This window comes from Lepidochelys olivacea, assembly GCF_965140295.1.
Source record: "Lepidochelys olivacea isolate rLepOli2 genome assembly, chromosome: 27".
NCBI lineage: Eukaryota > Metazoa > Chordata > Testudines > Cheloniidae > Lepidochelys > Lepidochelys olivacea.
Window position 1 is genome coordinate 12011709 of NC_140437.1, and position 24072 is coordinate 12035780.

General features: G+C 59.2%; 1 protein-coding gene across 1 annotated transcript in view; it reads left to right on the top strand.

The window, feature by feature from the left end:
- PPP1R9B (protein phosphatase 1 regulatory subunit 9B) overlaps nucleotides 1-15325 on the top strand; it is a 44370-nt gene extending 29045 nt beyond the window's left edge. Inside the window, exons 4-10 of the mRNA XM_084615533.1 lie at nucleotides 2441-2545; nucleotides 4952-5087; nucleotides 7300-7452; nucleotides 9051-9104; nucleotides 9920-10149; nucleotides 10650-10746; nucleotides 12250-15325. Of these exons, the coding sequence (XP_084471659.1) occupies nucleotides 2441-2545; nucleotides 4952-5087; nucleotides 7300-7452; nucleotides 9051-9104; nucleotides 9920-10149; nucleotides 10650-10746; nucleotides 12250-12303 (829 nt within the window). The 3' untranslated portion in view covers nucleotides 12304-15325. The remainder of the gene's footprint in view (nucleotides 1-2440; nucleotides 2546-4951; nucleotides 5088-7299; nucleotides 7453-9050; nucleotides 9105-9919; nucleotides 10150-10649; nucleotides 10747-12249) is intronic.
- Nucleotides 15326-24072: the final 8747 nt, after the last annotated feature.

Consider the following 24072-nt stretch of genomic DNA (forward strand, 5'->3'; position numbering starts at 1 on the left):
TGCTCCCCTGCTGGAGCTCCGGAGTGGGGCAAGCCCCAGACCCTGCTCCCCAGCAGGAGTTCGAGGGCCAGCTCAAAACAGCTGGCAGGCCGGATATGGCCCATGGGCCGTAGTTTGCCCACCCCTGGTCTACATAATACTTATTCTGCCATGAGTGCAGGCAATGGGACTAGCTGAGCTCTCGAGGTTCCTTCCAGGCCTACGATTCTGTGATTCCATGCCTGGCCCGGGCCAAACCTGAGTCGGGCTCTGACCTGGTGCTTAAAAGCAGCAGGACTATGGCTGATGGCATTTGCACATGGGTGTGCGGGTTTTTGTGTGAGGGCGTGTCTGTTGTGTTTATGGGTGTGTTTGTGCACGGGGGGCGGGTGCATGCAAAGAGCAGGGTGCAGACAGGGGGCGGCTGGAGAAATCTGGGCCCCGAGCAGCGTTAATGATGCAGACAGGACAAAGTGGCTGGTAAGGAGTGTGAGCTCCTGGCCCCAGGCAGGAGCTCTCTGCCCGGAGCGGTGACAGCTCTATGCATGTTCCGGATCCACCTGTGGGGCAGGGGCAGGGGCAGGGCCAGACCCGGCCAGGGCTTTGAGGTGAGAGAACATCCCAGGCTGCGGTTTGGGGGATCCCAGGCCGGGATTGGGGTTCATGAGAGCTCCCCAGTGCTGCCTGATGCCTGGGCCCCATCAGGGATGTCACTGCCCGTGCCGGGGGCCACCATTGGTTTATAGCATGGACACCCCCAGTCCCAGGGGACATCACCGGCCTAAACAAGGGATCCCGGCTCAGCTCCTTCCCCCTTCTGGAGCCAGCAGCTCCCGCTGCCGGGGGAGAATGGCCCAAGCCCCCGCGCCCCTCTCCAGGCCAGGCTAGTGCTGACAGGCCTGCGGGGTCTCCATCCCGCTCTCCCCACCAGCTCTCTCGGTCTCAGCAGTGGGAAGATCAAGCGCCCGACTTGGCTGCCTACGTCCGACAACCGCGTCCACCCTCCGTCTGCCAGCCGGGAGCTGCCAGGGATACCTCTGTGGCAGGGCCCGGCCCCTGGCTGCCAGGATAACTGCCCTCGCCGCTCCCCGAGGGAGGGAGACGCGGGCCTGTCCTGAGGGGGCAGACGGGGGAAAGTGGGGAATGGGGCTGGCTTTACAGTTTGTGACTCCCCTTAGTAGGGTGACCAGATGTCCCGTGTTTAAAGGGACAGTCCCGTTTTTGGGGACTTTTTCTTATGTAGGCGCCTATGACCCCCCCACCCCTGTCCCGTTTTTTTCACAGTTGCTATCTGGTCACCCTACCCCTAAGGAGGCTGTTCTGGGACGCCCCCACCCATCCGAGCAGGCTCTCCTTCCGCCCCACACATCCTTCCCAGACCAGAGCAATCCAGCTCGGCCGTCCTGCCCATCAGCTCCCCCTGTGGCCACGGGCTCTGGGGCTCCCAGATGCCCTTCTCCCTGGAGGGGTGGGCAGGTGGCAGAGGCGGAGGGGGCACAAGGATGCTGTACCCCCGTGAGGCAGGGCGGTGGGAGAGAGCTGGGGTGCTGGCATAGCTGGGGTGCGGGGCGGGGCGCAGCTTGATGGCAGGTTCACCCCCTCTGCCGCCGGGCAGGCTTAGGGCCCAGTACCATCCTGGCACCATCTCAGAGCCTCCCTGCGGCCTTGCTCCGTGGCTGCCACTTAACCTAGCAACTGAGAGTTTCCTCCTCCGACCGCACTGGCCATCCCCGGCTTCCTGAGCACGGGGAGGAATGTTCCTTCCTCTTTCCGCGACGCAGAATAATTTCCGATTAACCCTTTCCAGTGTGGGGAGGAGGGGCCAACCCCAGGAGATGGCACAGCACTGGGGTGAGTTAGCTGCAGTTACACTATCTGGGAAGGGCAATTGGCCCTCATGCTTCAGGGCGTCATCCGATCGCCAGCCTGGCACAGATCAGGAAGGAAATCTCCCTACAGGGCAGCACGGGGGGGTTGGTTTTATGCCTTCTGGTGCAACATCCATAACTGGGCACTGTGGGAGGCAGGGTGCCAGACTACACGGAGAATTGCTCGCTTCAGTGTGGCAGGAGACACGACGGTGAATTAGACGGGCCAGTGATTTGATCCCATATTGCAGGTGCCAAGATACGGGACTGAATGGGCCAGTGGGCTGATCCTGTAACAGGAACCAGGATAGGGGACTGGATGGGCCAGTGGGCTGATCCTGTAACAGGAACCAGGATAGGGGACTGGATGGGCCAGTGGGCTGATCCTGTAACAGGAACCAGGATACAGGTCTGGATGGGCCAATGGGCTGACCTAGCTTGGCAAGAGATCTGGGGGGGTTGGGAGGGCCCCATCAGGTCAGACAGCTCGTGGGCCTGTACTGATCTGGAACAGTGCCCCCGAGCCCACCGCACCCTCTGCCAAAGACCTTGCCCTCCCTTTCCCTCTCTCACTCGCCTTCTCCCGCCCTTAGGATCCAGGTGAATGACCTCATCGTGGAGGTGGACGGTACCAGCCTGGTGGGCGTGACCCAGAGCTTCGCGGCCTCGGTGCTGAGGAACACCAAGGGTAGAGTCCGGTAGGGGAACGGCGTGCAGCCTGCTTGCCAGGGGGCCCCAGGGGAGCAGACCACACCGCTCAGAGCCCTGCTGGCGGGCGCTCCAGAGGAGGCTGTGCGGGATATGCCACTTCCTGCTGAGTCTTTGATCTTCCCTAATCTGGCCCCCTGGGTGTAAACATGGTGTCTCCACCCACTTCTCTCTTGGGTCTGCTCCCCAGTTGATTGGGAAGGGTATAAAAGGGGGTGATGCGCTAGCCAGGCTCCACCCACTATCCAAAGCCTGGCCCCACAGTTCCAGACAAGCTGGATTTTTCTTTGTCAACAATCAGCAACGCCACCGTTAACATTTTAAATGTCATCGTTACACTTCAGAGTCAACACCTCCCACTGCAATTCATGGGGACCATTTACAGCTCTCCGAGCCATTAGGCCAAGTTGAATCTAAACTGCCCTGCCCTTCTCCCCACCCTCATTAGTGTGTAAACGACACTAACACAGGCGAACTCTGACTCTGCAGAAGGTGACCGGGCTGCTGGGAAGGGCTCATACCAGCCAGCACCGAGTGGTCCCATTCTCCGCCTGTTTCATTTTACTGGAGGCAGGAACGTGGTTGGGTTTGATTGTCACCCGCTACTAGGATCCTCTGCTTGTACCATCCCAAGGGGTCGCGGTGCCAACACCAGGAAGGTGGGCCCGGCCCTGCCAGCACCCTGGGACCACGCTGTCATCAGCGGCATTGTGCCTGCGGGCGAGAGGGGAATCCAGCCAGCGTGGGAATATGAGATTGCCCCAGCTTTGGGCCCAGCTCCTGGGTGCCGGGGCCCAGGGCAGGCGATGGCTGAGATTCTCTGCTGGGCTGCATGGGGCGGGGGGGTGGGATTTCACGCCCCATTCCATTGCCCTCCCAGACTCGGTGCCCCAGGATCTGAGCGTGTCAGTCAGGGATCCCCTCTCTGTGCCTGTGTTTGCCACACACCCTGCTCTGGGTCTGCCTGTCGAAACAGCTCCAGATCTCTCCCATGGCACCCCACTGTGTATCTCCCACAGCCCCATAACATCCACTGTGCACCCCATCACATCCCACCCCGTATCTCCTATAACTTCTAGTGCACCCCATCGTAATCCACTGTTTATCTCCCATAGCCCCATAAACTCCACTGTGCCCCCCATAGCCCCTCACTGGATATCCCCTGGAAACATCCCCAGTGCATCCCAGAACATGGGTAACATCCCAGACCTCCCCCACACCCCTCTCTCCCTCCCATCGCACCCCGTGCCCGCCACTCGGATCCCCTCCCACAACCAGCAAAGGGCCTGCTAGGTGAAAAACCAGTGTCCCCCTCAGGAACGGGGCGAGGGGGGGGCAGGCCATGAGAGCAAAAGAGGAAGCGAGAGATGCTGGAGCCGCTGAGGGGAAGCACTGGCTGGCGATGTTTCCGCCTCGCTGCGGGGCTCTTTGCAGGAGGGCCCCGCTGACCCCTTTATCTTGCCCTGAGCATCTCGGGCTCCGCCCTTCCTGGATGGAATCAGCACGAGGGGCCGCGGGCCGCCCTAGCTCTGCGCCCGGCACCCGGCTCCGGATGTTTTCTCTCAAATATATATTGTTAAAATAATCGGCCTGAAATAAACCCGCCCACCAACGTGGCACAGCAGCGACGTCAAGCCAGAGCAGCTGAGCCCAGAGTGCAAACCGGGCCCCGCCTAGCCCATGCCCGTCCCTCCGCGCCCGCGCGTGGGGCTGAGTCCGTCAGGGTCGAGGAGCCCAAACAGCTCCGCTGCTCACGCAGGGGGCAGCGCTGTAGACGGCCCGGGGAGCGCCAAACTGATTGTTTGGGGGGGGGTCTTATTTTGGGGGGGGGTCGTGGAGTGGGGCAGCATTTGCACCTCCTCCTAAGCGGGCTGGACACTGCAGTCAGGTGGGCAAGGAGATTCCAGGTTTCAGAGTAACAGCCGTGTTAGTCTGTATTCGCAAAAAGGAGATTCCAGCGGGTCTTGCCCTGGGGCCTGTTCCCATCCCGGCTTTCATGGGCAGTGGGGAGGAAATGAGACCCTGCCGTAGGCTGGGAGTCGAGGGGGGGGGAGTCCTGGCCCCCTGAATCCCGGCTTCCCCCCACCATCCTCTAAAAGCCCTGAGCAGACTCCCCCAAGAGGCGAGTTACTCAGGGCTGCCTGCGGGGGAACCGTCCAACAGGGCGGGGAAAGGGGTCAGCAAAGGCAGCGGCTGGGCGAAGCTCGAGGCCTGGCTCCCTGCTGATCTGCCCTTCGTGCCGGCGTGGAGAGCGGTGCGGAGTGGGTGCGAATCGTCGCCCCACCCACGCGGGAGGAGGACGGGGCCTGCTGGGCTCCAGCAGCAGCAGCTGTGCCTCCGGGGCACGGGGGTTGTCCTAGGCTGACCCGCTGGCCTGGTGTCCGTTCCTGCCGCAGGTTCCTGATCGGGCGGGAGAAGCCGGGCGAGCAAAGCGAGGTCGCTCAGCTAATCCAGCAGACGCTGGAGCAGGAGCGGTGGCAGCGGGAGATGATGGAGCAGAGATACACCCAGTACACGGAAGAGGACGAAGAAGTAAGAGGAGTGCGCGAGCGGCATTTCCCGGTCGCCTCTGGGCAAGGGCTGGAGACCGGAGGATGCGCTGGTGTCCTTGCAATCCCGTCCTCCCCCGCTCCAGTAAAGGCCCCCAGGGAGACTCCCCCCGCCCCTGGGGTCAGAGAGGAATCCAGGCCCCAGTGCTAATTAGCCCCGTACTTAGTTATTCTGCAGTGGCGCCTAATGGCCTCAACCAAAATCAGAGCCTTAACGTGCTAGGCGCTGTCCATACCCAGAGGGAGAGCCAGCCCCTGCCCCATAGGCAAGAGAGACCCACTAGCTAGAACCCGGGTCTCCTGAGTCCCAGCCCCACGGCTCTACCCACTAGTCCACACTGCCACCTCTGCAGGTGCACCAACAAACACACTGATCCCCCAAAGGACCCGAGTCCTAGCTTGGTTGGGGCACCGTCTCGTGAGATGAGAGGGGAATTCAGGCTCCAGGCCCATGCCAATCCAGATGTCCCCATTCACTGCTCCGCCCCGGCCACTGGCCGTATCCTGGAGGTATTGCCCTGTCCACAGACATTCATACTTGTGCTTCCCCCAGACACCGTGCTGCTCCGCAAAAGCCTGTCTCCGGGCTATGGAGGGGCCAGGAGAACTGGCTCACTTAGCCTGTGTACCAGGAGCCCAATGAGACGCCGTCGGCCTGATGCATTGCCCTGCCGCTCAGGTTGTCATTTGCTCCAGTGAAAAGTGGGGGTGAAAGGACGAGTCCGCCTGGAAGCACTTTGCACTGGTGTGAGTGACGCACGAGGTGCCGGGCATTGGAGTATCAGGCCCCTGCTGCCCTCTTCTCAGTGTCCTAATCCCTGGGCATGCTGCCAGGCATCCGGCCGGGAGGTAGCTTCCCACACGCTGCCGAGCTCTGCCACGGAGGGAAGGTGCAATGCGGGGTGCAAGCCCCTCTCTCTTGTGCCTGTCTCTGCCGGGCTGTGCAATGTGGCAGCATCCAGGATTAATGGGCTCTCCTGGCAGGGTTCCTGGTGGGTTTGTGTTGTGTGGGAAAGGAGTGGAAAACGAAGGAATCGCTCCATTCGACTGTCACGACGTCTAATTATAACTAGCTCTTAGCGAGCGCCGGCATCAGTGGTTCTCAGAGCACTTTATGGTGGAGCGCAGCATTGTTATCGCCATGTGATGCACGGGGAAACCGAGGCACGGCACGGGGCAGTGACTTGCCCCCGGTCACCCTGTGGGCCAGTGTCAGAGCCAGGCAAACCCAGGCCTCCTGAGTCCCGGTAATAATGACATGTCGAGGTGCAGCTACTCCCTTCTCCTTCCCCACACCCCATGACCGATCCCAACAGACACCACTCCCCACTCTCTCCTGCCAGCCCCTGCCCCCGCTTTGCACACCCGTGGGGATTCCCAAAGCAGCCTAGTGAAATTAGGCACTTGATGCCCATTGAATTCCATTTCAACAGGAGCGGTGTGCCTAAACCACTTAGGCGCCTTGCAGCCCGAATCGATAATGCTGCAGGTGCACAGCTGAGCTAGTGGCTAGTGCATGGGGCTAACCGTCAGGATGTCCTCAGTTCTTGTCCCAGCTCTGCCTCAGTTTCCCCACCTATAAAATGGGTTCAGAATTCCCTGCTTCTCGGGGGGTGTTGTGAGGAAGAGGGGCCCCGCCTAATGCCTTCGGGAGATTTTTGTTGAGTTCTCCAGCAATTACCAGAGCTAGTACAATGGGTCCTGGCCACTCAGCAGTGTGGGAATAGAGGTAATAATGATTTGTATTATGGTTGCGCCTGGATGCTTCACCCGAGATTGGGTCCCCTTTGTGCTCGGTGCTGTACGCACACACAGGGCAGGAGATTGTACCTGTCCCCAAGACATCATATTCTGAAGAGGCAGGACAGATCTCTTACCCCCCATGTTACAGATGGTGCAGCAGCGTGCCCTGGGTGTGCAATCCAGGATGTTAGCAGCAGAGCTGGGACCAGACCCCAGGTCCCCTGAGTGCCAGCCAAGTGCAGAAACCACCAGGCCATCCTTTGCCTCTGCAGGTTAAGTGTAGGGTTGGGGGAGCTAGGTTTTAGAGCTCTGCCCTAGGGGGCTCTGGGGAGCAGCAGTGGTGATGAGGGGGTAGCTGCCGGCGCTATGCATGGCTCTGGTCTGGGACATGCTGGATTGGGGGTGGATCACGGGGAGGGACCTGGCCATAGCTCCCGGTTCTGTGTCCGCAGACGGGTGAATATGCCACGGACGAGGACGAGGAGATGAGCCCCATGTTCCCCAGCAGCGAGATGGCCATCGAGGTCTTCGAACTGGCTGAGAACGAGGACATGCTGTCCCCTGTCGAGATGGACCCCGAGAAGCTGGTGCACAAGTTTAAGGAGGTAAAGACGGGGGAAGGGGAGTTCCCAAAAGACACCCGAAATCGGAGTGGGGGGAGGCAGAAGGGGTGTATGGCACCAGTGTGAGTGTGTGTGTATCAGTGTGTGCTTATTCTTGTGTGCATGTGTGTATGCGGGTACATATGTGTGTGTGTATGAGTGCATGGGTGGGCATCGGTGCAGGCATGTGTCCATGTGTGTGCCTGGGGTCAGAGTGTATGTGAGTGTGTGCCTGTGTGTGTATTCACAAGAGCAAGGATTTCTGTGCATACTTGCATGTGTGTCATGGGATAATGGGTATATGTTCATGCATGTGCGTGTGCACAAGGGCATGGGTGTGCGTGCATGTATGTGTCAATGGGTGGGTGTGCACGTGTGTGTTGCACAAGTGCATGGGTGTGTGCATGTGTCAATGGTAGTGTGTTCGTACGTGTGTGTTGCACAAGTGCATGGTGTGCGTGCATGTATGTGTCAATGGGTGGGTGGGTGTACATGGGTGTGTGTTGCACGAGTGCATGAGTGTGCGTGCATGTGTGTGTACATGGGTGGGTGGGTGTACATGGGGGTGTGTTGCACAAGTGCAAGCATGTATGCGTCAACGGGTGGGTATACATGAGTGTGTTGCACAAGTGCATGGGGGTGTGTGCATGTGTCAGTGGGTGGGTGTGCATGTGTGTGTTGCACAAGTGCATGGTGTGTGTGCATGTATGTGTCAATGGGTGGGTGGGTGTACATGGGTGTGTGTTGCACGAGTGCATGAGTGTGCGTGCATGTGTGTGTCCATGGGTGGGTGTGCATGTGTGTCGCACACGTGCATGGGTGTGCGTGCATGTGTGTGTCAATGGGTGGGTGTGCGTGTGTGGTGCACAAGTGCATGGGTGTGCATGCATGTCTGTGTTTGAGTGGGGGGGGTGCATGCGTGTGATCATTTGTATGCGTGTGGTTACGTTGCCCTCTAGTGGCTAGAAGCGCTGTCTGTAAGCCCTGTCGAAGGCATCCCAGCCGCACCCCGCCTGCGGGGTCTGAGCACGGGCCCTAGTTCTGCCCAGCGGGTGGTGATCCTTTTTCAGCTCCAGTGCAGAAGGGCTGGGCGCGTCCCGACGGCGACAACCTCCCTTGGCTCGCGGGCTAGTGGGAAGGGCCCAAGGGCTTTGAGGGGTGGCTGGGCAGCTCCTGGCACTATCCGGACAGCTCATCCCAGCACGCTGACCGGGCACCACAGCCCAGATCTCCAGGAGAGCTCTGCGCGGAGGGTGCCGAACCTTTTTGTGGACCCTGAGCCCTTGGCAGTCTGGTCTTGCCAGCCTGATTCGCCTCTCCCACCGGTGCCACTCCGCTGGGGTCAGGAGAGTCACGTTACTGCAAAGCCAGTTTAGGCTGGAGGAGAACCGGGGCGTGTCGGGGGGGGATTCACTGCAGCACCACATCATGTATCCTGGTGAGGGTGTTGCCAGGACTCCGGGGTTCATACCTTGGCTCGAATGGAAAGCTTCAGGGAAATTTACTGCTTGCACGTGGCCGGGGCTGAGGGCGCCAGGGCAGCGGCTGGGGCTGGGACCTCCCTGCACATGGGGAGTAACCGCTCTGTTACTCTCTGTCAGCTCCAGATCAAACACGCCGTCACCGAGGCCGAGATCCAGCAGCTGAAGAGGAAGGTAAGCGCCGAAGAAGGGACCGTGTGTGTGTGTCGGGGGGCAGGGGTCCCCTCTTTGGGCTCCCTGGTCCGGTGAGGCTTCACCCGCAGGATCCCGGCCAGACTGGGCTGCTGGCATCTCCCCACTCTTCTGTTCCCTCCTTTCCACTACCCGGCATGGCCTCCGCGAGCCCGGCTCTGTCGTGGGGTCTTCTGCTTTCCCCCTCGCTCTCAGTTTGCCCCGTTGTTTGCATTGCCCAAGGATGCACAGACGCCGAGAGACACGACCGCACGAGAGACCCCCGACCGCCCACGCTGGCATCACACTCACAATAGTGCACAACGCGCACACAGACAGACCCCAGCAGGCATAGTCACACACTCGTGTGCGCAACTACCCAGGCAGCACACAAAGACACACACGAGGATGCACAACCGCACACAGAGACAAGCACACACACAGATGCACAGCCATGCGCACAGGTACAACAGCGCACAACCAGACACACACAGAGACAAGCACACACACAACCGTGTGCAGAGATGCAACAGCGCACAAGCAGACACACACAGAGACAAGTGCGCACCAAGAGACACACACACAGACACACAACCACGCACTCCACCAGACAAAGGTCCACAGCACCAAAGAGACACAAACACACACCCATACTTCTCCCAACACTCCCTGCTGCTGGGGTGCATATGCGCTGCCCCATCTTCTGCCCCTCTCTCCCCAAATGCCCCTCATGTCCTCTCCCCCTACCTGTCATCCCCCAGCACAGTCTCCCTTACCCGTCTTCCCCTCACCCTGTGCCCTGTGGTCTCTGCTCCCAGCTGCAGTCCATTGAGCAGGAGAAGGCTCGCTGGCGAGCCGAGAAGGCCCAGCTGGAGCAGAGCGTGGAGGAAAACAAGGAGAGGATGGAGAAGCTGGAGGGTTATTGGATGGAGGCCCAGAACCTGTGCCAGGCAGTGGATGAGCACCTGAAAGAGACTCAAGCCCAGTACCAGACCCTGGAGCGGAAATATAGCAAGGCCAAGCGGCTCATCAAGGAGTATCAGCAGAAGTAAGGCCATGTTCTCTGTTCCCTGTGGATCTCCCAGATCTCCATCCACTTTGGATCTCACAGGACTAGTAATCCCAAATTGCCATTCCTCATGAATCTCCCAGGGCTAGTAATCCCAGATTCCCATCCCCTATGGATTTCCCAGGACCAGTGATCCCAGATCCCCATCCCTTATGGATCTCCCAGGACTAGTGATCCTAAATTCCCATCTCTTATGGATCTCCTAGGACTAGTGATCCCAGATCCCCATCCCATATGGATATCCCAGGATGAGTGATCCCAGATTTTTACCCCCTATGGATCTCCCAGGATTATTGATCCCAGATTCCCATCTCTTTTGGATCTCCCAGGATTAGTGATTCCAAATTCCCATCCTCTATGGCTCTCCCAGGGATGGGGATCTGTATCCTGCCCAGTTCAGAGAGTCCCTTGGGTTAGGTGCTGGAGCAGCTTTCCCAGCGGCCGGGCTCTGGCCTGACTGCTCCCCCCATCCCCCACAGGGAGATCGAGTTCCTCAAGAAGGAGACGACCCAGAGGCGCGTCCTGGAGGAGTCGGAGCTGGCCCACAAGGAGGAAATCGACAAGCTCCAGGAGAAGGTGGGCACCAAGGACCAGGATCCGGGGTTCCCCTGAGGCAGCGCATCAGGAGATTGCAGAGGAGAGGGCCCTGGCTGTGACTGGACGGCTCCGGACGGGGACTTCCCGTGGACCAGAGCTGGCTTTGGCAGGAGCAGGGGGTGGGGCGAGGAGGGGGCTCCATTTGCCTCGCTCTGCCTTCTCCACGACAGTGTGGGCTTGATTCCCTTTGTCTGGTGGCCCGGTGCGATGGGCACTGGGGCACGCCGGATCCTGCGTTGGATGTCAGGGCATGCCGGATCCTGCGTCGGTGCAGGTCACACCAGATCCCACAGTGGGTCACGCCGGATCCCATGCCGGGTGCTGGATCACACCAGATCCCGCAGTGGATCATGCCGGATCCCACGCCAGGTGCTGGATCACACCGGATCCCGCAGTGGGTCGTGCCGGATCCCGCACCGGGTGCTGGGTCCCACCAGATCCCACCGTGGGTCACGCCAGATCCCTTGCCGGGTGCTGGGTCACACCGGATCCCACTGTGGGTCACGCCGGATCCTGCACCGGGTGCTGGATCATACCAGATCCCGTGCTGGGTCACGCTGGATCCTGCATTTGCGCCCAGGTCAAGACTCCAGGGCACTGTTTTGCAGCCGAACATCTGTGTGTGTGTGTGTGTGTGGAGGGGTTCCCTGCTGCAGAGGACGGGAGGGGGTCTCCCTCTCCGTGGCCAGGCAGCATGGGCCCATGGGGCGGGCATCAGAGGCTTGCCCCCCCGCTCCGAAGGCTCCCTGTGCTCGCGATGATTGCTCTGAGAGGCCCCGGCTTGGTACTCTGACGTCTCTCTCTCCCCCCCAGGGAGTGACTGCAGCCCTCCGCTGGGGTGCAGGCCCGGTGCCCCCCGTTGGGCAGCGTGGGTGCAGGCAGGCAAGGGCCACCGGGGTAGTTCAGCAAGAGACATAGTGACGAGTGGGGTCGTTTGGCTGCCCTGGCCCTGCCGTGCTCATGCCCGTGGCAAAGCCGCTGCTCCCCCAGACGGGCACCCGTGTCCCTGGCTGCAGCGGTGGTAGCTGCTGGAGGGGGCCGAGGTGGGAGGCAGGTGCCCCTGTGTCGTGCTGGCCGTGCCCTGTATCCCCAGGAGGCAGAGCCGGGTGGGCACGGAAATCGGGCTTCACGCTTGCTCCTACTCTCACCCCTTCCTCGCTGCTCCCCCCGCGCCCTTCCCAACCCCCACAGTGGAAGACATTGCCTGGCGTAGGGCAGATGATGGCTTCCCAATAACACCCACCCCACTCCTCCTCCCCACCCATCCCTTCAGCAGTGACCCCCTGCATCCACCCCCGCAGCAATCCTCCATCTATCCCCCCCATCCGCTGTCCCCTTCCCCCCCGTCACCTCTCAGCATTCCCCGCACAACCCCTCTCAGCGATCCCCCCTCCCTCTCCCCCCAGCCCCCGAAATCCCTGGCCCCAGGACGGCCCCGCTGTTTCTCTGCCTGAGATGTTTATCCCTTTGTCTGTTTTTCAGATCTCCGAACTGGAGGGGAAGCTGCAGACCTTGAAAAATTCAAACCCAACTTAAAACAAACACAAACACGAAGCAATTGTTGGGGAGGAGGGACACTTTCCCCTTAACCCCCCCTGCCCCCGTTTTGCCCCTGCCCCTCCCCCACCCTCCCACCCCTTTTGGCCTTCATAGACGGGAGAGGAAGGCACAAAAGCAAAACCGCTATGAAAGGAATAATAATGATCCCTCCTTCCCCCTGCCTTCCTTTGGGGGGAGAGAGAGAGGGGGGGAGGAGGGCTGGGGCCAGTGCGGGGTAGGGGGGCTCTGGGATTGGCTGGCTGGGTCCCGGCTGGCCTGGAGGGGGCAGTGTGGGGAATGTCTCTGGGACAGGGGACCCCTCATTAATTTCTGTTCCTCATGTGAGTCTCGTGTTAACTTGATGGACGTATTTTGGGGGAGGGGTTTGTTCTGCCTGTGTATCCCCCCCCAACATCCACACCCCCCACTGAGGAGCCTTTCCAGCCAACCTCCCGGCTCGAGATCGGCACCCGCGCCGTGTCCTCCCGAGGCCTCCGGGGAAGGGCTGTGCGGGCAGCACCCCCCTGTGCAGAGTGGGGTGTTGGAGGGGGCCGGGCAAGCTGGCCCGAAGCTCACACCTTGGTGAAAGGACTCTCTTGTGGAGGCCGGATCTCTTCACTGGCCCATCCTTGGGGCAATCCAAGCGTGTCTGTGTTTGAGATCTCGGCCCAGTGCCAGGCAGGATCTGGGACCCAGGAAGGCAGACATGCTGCTGGCACTGCACAGGAGGCCCTGGGCAGCGCTGGCAGGGACGGGTTGTGCCTGTGGGTGACCCTTCCCCGCCCACTCCGGATAACGTCAGGGACCAGCGCCTTGGCCTCTCCTCTGCGAGTCCGTCCCGGAGGATTTCAGGGAATGACAGCGAGCGTCCGGCTGAGCAAACACCTCCCCAGACAGCGTGGGGCGAGCCGGGGAGGGGGAGATCCTGGAACAGAGACACCCCCCGCCCCCACCCCACCCCGGCGAGCAGCCTGCCGGGGAAAGACTGTGGGCATCTGCCTCTTCCCCCGCGGCTGGATGGATACAGGGACGCACGGGCTGCGGGGTGGGACTTGCTCCTTCCCGGGCACAATGCCGGCGCTCGATGGGAGGAAAACCACGACGGGAAGTGGCCCTGGCCGAGACTCCTCAGCGCTTCGCTCCGCAGAGGCACCAGGGCCTGCGGGCTGGGGCTGGCTTCTAGCTGCATGATGAGCCGGCGGGAGGGGGCCCCTTTGCTCTAGAGGGGAGGGCGGACGTAGGTCTTGGCCACAGCAGAGGTCTGCCCCGAGGTGACTAAATGGGGTCAGACTCGGACTGGCGTCAAGCAGTGCACATGGGAATTGGCAAACGCATGGCACGCACAGGAGCCTGGCACTGGTGCCCTTACACCCGTGCATGGGATGGGGCACTAGTGTGTTCACACTCGTGCGTGGGATGGGGGCCCTGGCGCGCTCACACCCGTGCGTGGGTTGGGGGCCCTGGCGCGCTCACACCCGTGCGTGGGATGGGGGCCCTGGTGAGCTCACACCTGTGCATGGGCTGGGGGCCCTGGCACGCTCACACCCGTGCGTGCGATGGGGGCCCTGGTGCGCTCACACCCGTGCGTGGGTTGGGGGCCCTGGCGCGCTCACACCCGTGCGTGGGATGGGGGCCCTGGTGAGCTCACACCCGTGCGTGGGTTGGGGGCCCTGGTGAGCTCACACCCGTGCGTGGGTTGGGGGCCCTGGTGAGCTCACACCCGTGCGTGGGTTGGGAGCCCTGGTGAGCTCACACCCGTGCGTGGGTTGGGGGCCCTGGTGAGCTCACACCCGTGCGTGGGATGGGGGCCCTGGTGCGCTCACACCCGTGTGTGGGATGGGGGCCCTGGTGCGCTCACACCCCTGCGCAGGGACCTGGCACCCCTGTAACCACCCCGCTGTCTGACCTAGTTTAGTTACCTCTGTGCAATTGCCTCAAGTCGCCAAGGCCTCAGGCTCAAGCCTCCTCCCTTCCTGTTCATTTGTCTTTCTTTCCATGCCCGCTCCTGCGGTGCCTCTTTTCCCGCCTCTGGCCAAACGGGCGCTTTTGGGGATGGGGGAGTCGGGGTGGAAGCCCCCAGCTCCCGTTTATTTCTAGGGAGAGGAGAGAAGAGGTAGGAACTTCCCCAAAGCCATGTGGAAAGTGAACCCTTCGGGCCCCGCTCTGAGCCGGTGAGTGGCCCCCCGCGTGCCCCGTTTGGAGGGACGATGCTGCCGAGCTGGGCCCTGGCCCCGATCTCGCGCCTGGCGGGGCGTAGCCAGTATAAGCGAGAGGCGTCCTGCGTCGTCAGCCCCCCCCTCCCCCCTGGACAGGATTGAACGGGCACCCCCGGTAGACGTGTCTTCAGGCCAACGCGGCCCATCCCTCCCCTCGCGTTAAGGCCGAATGGGTTTTTATTTAAAGCGACAAGAAGAACAAAGGAAAATAAATACATGTTCAAAACCAACCGATCGCTTTTAAAAATTGTAAATAATAAAAAAAAAAACCGCAGTATTTATATGTGGCCGGGACAATTGTTTTCCTTTGTAAACTGGAGATTGCAAGGAGCTGGGGGGGGGAGGTTTATCGACTCCTCACCCCCACACTGTCTAAGAAGGATCAACAGGGTCCAATCAAAGCCCCACCCTGGTTGCCCTTCTGGGTAGAAACCGGCACTCTTGCTGGCCAGCGCCCTTAAAGGCCGGGTCTCCGACAGTGACTGGATGTGGGGGCGTTGGGAGCCAGATCTCTGCCGGCTGGACTGGGCCAGGCTGGAGCTGGAAGGACCAGGGCACGCTGTGGATGGGCAGGCCAATGCAGAATAAGACCCACCCGCCAACCCCTCTCGGGAGTTTGTGCAAAGCAACTGGATGTCTGTGAAATGGACGCATTAAAAACCGGGAAGGCGGCTGTGGGCCCAGAACAGAGGGAAAGCGGGTGGGGGTGGCAGACCGCTGGGAAATTGTCTTAAATTTTTATTTAATCTCCTTACACACGTATCAATGTGTATGTATATAATATATATATATATATGGATGGATGGATTGTTTCTGGTTTTGTATTGCAATGTCCTCTCGTCGGATCGTATCAAATACAGGCCCTCATTGTCCCTTCGGCTCCGTTATTCAAATGGCTGATCTCATCGGGCATGGCCCTGCTGGGAGACCAGGTGCACTGCGGGTGACCGGATGTACCGATTTTATAGGGACAGGCCCGATTTGGGGGTCTTTTTCTTATATAGGCTCCTATTATCCCCCACACCCGTCCCGATTTTTCACATTTGCTGTCTGGTCACCCTAGGTCCACTCGCGGTGTGGGTGGGAGCGCCCCCGGGATCAAGGGTGGGGGACTCGGGTCTGCTCTCCAGCACCCCCTGGGGCTGACGGGAGGAGCGGCGTTCCGCCACCCGTGGCTGGTTGTGGGGTCTGAGGTGCGAACCTGGTGGGTTCGTTTGCGGGGGCCGGAGGAGGGAGAATCTACCAGGGCAGCTGTGTTCTGAGCAGGACTTGAGCAGGACGAGTGTGGCTGGGGGTCGGATTGGTCAGGGGCTGCTGGTTTGACTCCGAGGTAGAAAACGACTAGGGGGTGTGTGTGTGTCTCTGCTCTATACCTATTGTGCCGGCAACAGATAGACACGCAACACACACCATCCCTACGCAGGATGTAGCCTGGGGAGTAACCTTTGCACTGTCCGACGGCACACATTTCCCCGGCGGCGTAAGGACTGTGTTCTGTGGAGCAGTGCTTCTCAACCGGGGCACGTGTACCCCTGGGGGGACGCAGGGGTCTTCCCGGGGGGCACGTCAACTCAGCCAGTTATTTGCCTAATTTTACAACAGGCTACATAAAAAGCACCGGCGACATCAGTAGAAACTAACATTTCATCCAGACGATGGCCAGTTTATACGGCTCTGTAGGCGATAACGCTGCGATGTAAGGATAAGAGCTATTTGCCAGCCGATTTGTTGTATAATTGTATGGTAAACATGAGAGAGGCTGCAGGTTTTCAGTATCAGCCTGGGGCTATGACACTGGGTAAGTTTGTGGCTGATTTTGTGAGCCAGGCGGCTTTCAATTGGGGGTATGCACGACAAAGCCGACTCCAGAAGCGGGGGGCGGTAGTCTGGAAAGGTCGAGAGCCACGGCTAGGGAGTATATTTCCCTCGTATTTTATGGCATATATTTCCATGTAAGAACTAGATACGTTCCTGGAGGATCGGTCCATCAACGGCTATTAGCCAGGATGGGAGGGAGGGTGTCCCTAGCCTCTGTTTGCCAGAAGCAGGGAATGAGCGACAGGGGATGGATCACTGGATGATTCCCTGGTCTGTTCACTCCCTCTGGGGCACCTGGCACTGGCCGCTGTCGGAAGACAGGACACTGGGCCGGATGGACCTTCGGCCTGACCCAGTGTGGTTCTTACGTTCATAGTGTCCCAGAGAGTGTACACCGGGGGGTATATAGTCCTGTGATGTCTGGCCTGCATAGTCAAGTTTCAAAGCTGCATTAAGCAGCCCGAGAGTCAGGGTGCTGCAGCAGGGCAGGGGACGGTGTAAAGGTAGCCCAGAGAGGCAGAAGAAACACGCGGCTTTCCTTTGGTTTTTTAGTAGTTTACGTTTACGGGTTGGTTTTTTTTCTCTCTCTCTGCTGCTCCCTGGTTTCATACGTCCGGTTCCAAATGAGGCATGTGGTCGACCGGTCAGTTCGTAACTCGGGTGTTTGTAGAACTGACACATACAGGAGCGGCTCCGAGTTACAGTTGATACTCCCCCATCCGCACAAGTCCCCGGAGCCGTGTCACGAACAGCCCGGGTTAATTGTGCTGCACGGTCTGGGCTGGACGGTATCGGATTAAGGACAGCATGACGAATAGCCTCTTATTTCTCCTCCATCCCCCAGTGAACCTGAATGGGGATTCAAAGGGCCGCTCCTGAGGGTGGTGTAACAAATCATCCCAGGGGACGGCAGGAAGGGAGAGAAGGCCTGGGCACTCCTCAGCAGGTTTGTGAGTGCCTTTAAGCTTTCGAAAACCCGGTGCGTGGTTCATTCTCCAGCAGTGCAGAAGATCAGAAATCCCAGAGACACCCCCCAAAATGGCCCTTCTCAGAAGCCTCTTAGCTCAGTGCTTCTCGACCTTTTTGATACCAGGGACCAGCTCGCTGCCTTCCTAAACTGAGCCAGGGAGATCTCAGGGCGTGGTGCCGGTCCACGGACCGGTCGTTGAGGAACACTGCCTTCAATGATTCCAGCCAGAATCCGTCCCTTAAAATCGGATGCACCCCAGAGAGGGTGGAACGTGGCCGGCACGTCTCAGCATGGGAAGGAGAGGAAGGATTCCTACGGGCATGAACCAACCGCTCCCTGATGGGGGTCAGACGGATATTTCCCTTGGACAGAGCCTATAACTGCCGGGTTCTTGCTCCTTCCTCTGAGGCAGCTGATGCTGGGTAATGTCAGACCGAATGGTGGCAGGCATGGGCCGGTGGTGTGATCCAGTCCGGCAATGCCTGTGTTCCTAGGGAGAATCCGGGGACAGGGGGAAGGACAGGCCTGCAGGGTTTACATGGATCAGGGCCAGGAGAGAGAGGGGCCTTGACTGGTTTATCCTGCGCTCCTTGGCTGCCAGGTTCATGCTCCCCTTCTCGTGCTCTGCTGCGTCCACTGGCCCCCCTGGGGTTCCTTGCTTCTGCCTTTGGGAGCTGGATCTCAAAGGGTATGAGCTATTCATTCCTCCAGCACCCTGGGGCCCCCAGCCATGCACCCCACATGTGGAGGGGAGCAGGGGGTAAATCGATGCTGGCTTGCTCTGATCTTTTGCTTTTCTTTTTTAACGACTTCTTTGTTGGTCATTATTTAGTCTTGAACTAAACGCTGTGTTTGTGGGGCCTGGTAACACAGGTGTATGGGAGATCTTGCGGGGCGGGGGTCGTGTGTGTGATGCGGGGAGGCACCTGTGTATATGTTCGGGCAAGCGTGTGTGCATACCTCCATGGGTGCATTTGCCCATGTGTGTACATACGTGTGTGTAATGGCAGCCTGCCCCTTGACGGGCCCAGGAGGCCTTGGGCCAGCCAGCCCTAGGGAATCAGCCTGTGCCATAATTAGCTGCCGCCCAGCTGAGGGGCCAGGACTAATGGGGTCAGGTGAGGCACCCCTGGGCCTCAGCAGAGAGACAGCAGTTGGGAGAGGACCCAGAGGGAGTATTTGGGCTCCTGTGGAAGGCCCCTGAGGTGGGGTCTGCTGGAGAAACTGCGAAAGGGACTGCAGAGGAGCCAGCCTGGGAGTCGTTCTGCTACGCAGAGCAGGGGATGGCGTAAAGGTAGCCCAGAGGGGCTGAGAACCGAGTCCAGAGACCAGGCTCCAGGTAGCCCAGAGGGGCTGAGAATCAAGTCCAGAGGCCAGGCTCCAGGTAGCCCAGAGGGGCTGAGAACCAAGTCCAGAGGCCAAGCTGCAGGTAGGCCTGGAAGGGACCTCGAGCTAGTCCCGTCCTCTGCACTCAGGGCAGGACTAAGGATTAGACCATCTATACGTGGTGCTGTGAAGTGTTAGATCTGCCAGGGGGGAAGGGTGGCGGGGGGGAAGTTAATAGGGCACTGCCAGGAGCCGGCTGGGCTGGGCGGAAAACTCTTCCGAGGTGGGGTGTGTTTTGCATGCAGCAGCGAAAGAATGTGGGGTGAATGGGTTAACAGGGCACTGTTAGAAGGAAGCACACAGCACCGGCATTAGCGAAGCAAAATAACTCTCAGTGTTGCACAGGAAGAAGCATAAGCTCCGGGTTTGCCTCTTGCCCAAAGGGACCTGGGTTCAAGTCCTGACCAGAGGCAGCGAGTTATATGGGCTCCTGGTGCCCATGCTCCACCAATATTTGGGAACGTGGGCCCGGCTCCACATTCCTGGGGATGTGGGGTCCAGAGCAGCCTGGGGGATTAGCAGGAGGCCTGGTACCGGCAGCAGCGAGCGACCCGGCCCCAGCCCACCCCACCCCGCTCCCCCTCTTCCTGCCCCTGCCCCTGCTCCGCGCCTGCCCTGCCCCCACTCCACCCCTTTCTCTAAGCCCCTGCCCCACCTCTTCCTGCCCCTACTCCACTCCCGTCCCTCCTCTGCCCCCTCCTCTGCCCCCTCCCCTCTCCCAAGTCCCTGGCCCTGCCCCGCCTCTTTCCAGCTTCCGCCCCGATGCTGGGACCCAGCGTGGCAGAACGGAGCAGGATAGGGCCAGGTTGCTCGCTGCTGCTCACCCCCAGGCTTCCCTGGACCCTGCATCTCCCTGAAGGGCGGGGCCCCCCAAAATGTGGGACCCAGAGCGGTTGCCTATGGATGGGATGGTTCTGCTTGGACGGCACCACCAAAAATTACACAAACCTGGCGCTTCTGGAACTACATGAGGCTGGAGCTGAGCTGAGTCTGAGGGGTCTCAGTTCAGCCCCTCGGGTGTTTCACCGCATCCCCCAGGTTCTTTGTATTACAATAGCACCACGAGCTGGGTGCTGTACAGAGATAAGGGTCGAGCCCCTGCCCCGGAGAGCTTGCGACCAAAACAGCCAAAGGGTGGGAGGGGAAACTAAGGCACAAAGAGGCGAAAGTGACTTGCCCAGGGTTATCCTGTAGCTCTGTGGAAGAGAGCCCAGCTCACCTGAGTCCCAGTTCAGTGCTCCACCCAAGTGGTTCTCAACCAGGGTCATCCCTGGGGGGGACACAGAGGTCTTCCAGGGGGTAGCTAGATACTTGCCTAGTTTTACAGTAGGCTACATAAAAAGCATGAGCAAAGTCAATACACATGAAAATTTCATCCAGACAACGAGTTGTTTCTATGGCTCTCTGAATGATACACTGAAATGTAAGGACAACAGTTATATTCCAGTCGATTTATTTGATAATTATATGGTAACAGTGTGGGGCTGAGACCCTTTTGTGTGTTTAGGTCTGATCTTGCAAGCAAGTCATTTTTAAGGGAGGTGAAACTCGGGAGTAGGCAGGCCCAGTCAGACTCCTGCCAGGGGTCCAGCCCTCTGGGAAGGCTGAGAACCACTGCTCTACCCACTACGTCGTTCTGCCTCCTGTCTGCCTGGGCGTCGCTGCTCATGCAAAGAGAGCCCCAGTCATGCCAGGGGCCTTCAGCGGCTAGTCGGGCCGGCAGTTGGCAGAGCGGTGCCCAGCACTGCCGGGGGTCTCGCGGAGACATTGCTCTTTGCTGGGCCGCAGGGAGGGCCAGGTGACATCGCTAGATCTTCACCGGAGGCTCGTTCTGAAGCACAGATGCTGGAACGAGGGGTACTGGGGGTGCGGCAACACCCCCTGCCTTGAAGTGGGTTCCATCATATACAAGGGTTACAGTTTGGTTCAATGGCTCTCAGCCCCCCCCCCATGCACATTGGGTCAGCCCCCCGTTCGGAAGCTGCCGTAACTAAATCGATGACCAAAAGGGAGAGAAAATGAGCTGGTGTGAGGAATTCTGGGCGTGCGACAGACCGGCGTGTGTCTGCGGGCATGGCTCTGCGCACGTGCGAGTGATTGCGTGTGTCTTTGGGTGAGCGACTGTGTGGGAGTGAGCTACTGGACTCTGTGTGCAAGTGAGCCTGAGCAAGTGTGCGACCAGAACACACACACACACCCCGCCAGAATCTCAGCCAGCCGCCTGCCCCCTCAAGTTTCTTCTGACCTTCAAGCCGGACGATTGGTATGAGGATCGGGGGCTGATGAGGAGACAGCTCATGCTAGGCTGGGCCCCACCAGAGATCGGGGTAGTTAGGACACTCACGTCTCTTTGGGGCTGATGGAAACGCCGTCAGTTACGATCTTTGGGATGCTCCCATGAGTGGGAAACAAGCAGCGTAGGCCTGTTGTCTCCCCACCCAGGCTGCATGGTGGTGATGTGGCAGCGAGGAGACATGACCATTATTTATTATTATATATGGGGCGTTTTGTTCTGCGAGCATCGCCCAGGGACTCCGTGACAGGGGGGTTTTGTTCTGCATTCATACAGCGCCTGACACAACAGGGGCTCGCTCCGAAACTGGGCTCCTAGGCTCTCTGGTGAAACAAATCATAATAATAATCAATCATAAGTAGCCGGAGAAGGAAGAGCTGGTCTGCTAGGTCTCCTCCACTGGCTTCTAAGATTACATGAGCTCTTGACGAGTTATTAATGCACTTTTATTGCATCGCCGATTTCTTTTCTGTTGCATGTTTGTTCCTTACCTCTAGCTGGCGGGAGCCTACACCCTGTTCTAGGAGCTCACCTGCTGTCGAGGGAGGACCTGCGAAATAATTTTAAGATCAAGTTATCATTACAGCTGGTGAGGACTCTTTCAATACAATATATTTTCCATCGGAAAATGTCCGTTCATCAAAACAGAAACTGTTTGCGGGACGGGCTCGGCTTGGACGCGTTTCTCATTTTGAAAAAAGAAATTAAAACCCGGTGGGGGGGGGGAACCCGTTTGTTTTCCAGTTCAAACCCATTTATCATTTAGAAACATAAGTTTATTTAAGGTAAAAAAAAATAAATCCTTCAGTGGACCTGCTTCTATATTCTTATTTATTTTATTTTCTTTTTATTTTATTTTCTGTTCTTGAAAAGCTTCCGAGATTTTGATTTTTCATCCCCATCTAGAATGGGAAAATATTTCAGTAATTCTCATGCGGAAACTGGTTTCTCCCCCCACCCCACCCCCAGCTAGAGGTAAAATGTCTTTTCAAAGCGCCCCTCACCTCAGTATCTGGGCAGGCCCTGTCCCTTGACATTGACCGTGCCGGGGGTGATGGTGGGGGAAGCGGGAGCTCCTGGTTGCTGCAGCGATCTCCGGGTCAGAAGCGAGATGGGTGCCAGCTTGACCTTTGTTTCTAGCCATCTCTGCCACATCATAACCCATGCTCACGTGAGCTGGAAGAGAGCGCTCCTGACTGTTATGCCCGGCTGTTTGGCATGGGCACTGGGAGTGAGAGTGGCTGGCACGGGGACCGCTGCCTCTCACTGCCCTACTTTCTGCAGTCGGGATTGCAAAGGCACCAGACCATGCCCATGCTGTCTCCAGTCCCCCCCAGGCTGGCAGCCTCCTTGCTGTGACTGCTGGAGCCAGGAATCTCTCTCTGTGTGTGTGTGTGTGTGTGTGTGTGTGTGTGTGTGTGTGTGTGTGTGTGTGTGTGTGTGTGTGTGTGTGTGTGTGTGTGGATTAAAACACACACGGAGCCCGGGACATGCAGCGACATGTTGCTAATCCAGGCAGTGTTATTACCGCTGCTATGGGGATGGCAACCTGGGTTTCTGGCGCTCCCAGGGAGGGGCAGAGATGGGGGGCCGGGGGGCACAGGGGGCAGAATCTTCTGCCTCATTTTCTAGCCCAGCAGCAAAGAGCAAAGGGGCCACCTGCAGGCCCAGGGGCAAGCTGGCAAAAACACAGCTCGGGTCCCGGAGCCTTCGTTCGAATCCGTTCTGCCCCACGCTGGGATGGGGTGGCCTCTTCATCGCTCACTCCAGGGAGGGCCCATCTCTGCCCAAGTCCCAGGACCCCTCCCCAACTCCCCATCCATTGTGGCATCGGATTCTTGCCACCATCTCAAAGCTCTGCCCAGCTCTACCCTCATCAGCACTGACCCCCCCGCCCCCCCTTCCCTGCTGCTCAGCCAGGGTCCCGAGCATCACCCGAGCCTCACCTTCCAGCCACTCTTGTCTCTGTTCGGATGGCCTCCTGGTGCCCCAGGCAGGGTACCACCCTCCTGAATGCAACCACCAGCCTCCTGCCCACATTAAGCCCCTCTTAAAACACCCTCTTCTGCCAAGAGAGACCCAATGAAACGTGAATTGAAAATCCCTATTTTCTAGGCCTTTCTCCCCTTAGGATAGGGCTGGCTCTGAGCCTCTCTCCCCTTAGGATGGGGCCGGCTCTGGGCCTCTCTTCCCCGCAGGGTGGGGCCAGCTCTGGGCCTCTCTTCCCCCAGGATGGGGTCAGCTCTGGTCCTCTCTCCCCTTAGGATGGGGCCGGCTCTGGGCCTCTCTTCCCCCCAGGGTGGGGCCAGCTCGGAGCCTCTCTTCCCCCTGGGATGGGGCTGGCTCTGGGCCTCTCTTGCCCCAAACACTAAACGGACTCTTCTGTGTCCAAGTGAAGAACGTGACAAGGAGCAGAGCGGCCCCAGCCTCAGCCTTGGCCTTGCTCCTTGACCCAGTAGCCTCCTGTGGTTAATAAAATCCCTCCAGCCTCGACCCCTTCTGGCTGAATCCGTCTCTCCTGGGAAGGAGCCGGTTTTCTCCCCCCAGGCGCTCACCCCCATCCCAAGCTCTCCCACGCAGGAGCCTCCTTCCCCGTCTCAAGCCAGGCTCCTGGGAGCTGTCCATTCAGCACCACCTGAATTCAGCAACTCCCAGGAGAGCTCCGCGTCTCACCCGCCTCTCCCCTCCCTCTCCGGGCAGGGGGGATCATGCCCCTCCGAGGGGCGGTTACATCAATGGAGATCTGGGGGAGTCCTGGCAAGGTCCAGGTCTCTGATGTTATTTCTATCCTGTGCCCAGCATAGGCCTCTATCTGTACTTGGCAGACGCTTAGCGAGAGCGACATTCCCTGCCCCGAGGAGCTTCCAAACGAGGCAGACATAGGGGAAACTGAGGCACAGACTAGCCAATTGACAAAGCAGATCCGGGATTAGCACCCAGGTCTCACAAGTCCCAGGCCATCACCCTACCCACCGCACCCTTTTGCCATGCCAACCAGTGCCTTTTCCTGCTGTCACTGCACAGGCCCAGAATGACACCACCCATCTGCCTCCTCATTCGGTCTGCTCCCCCCACCCATGTCG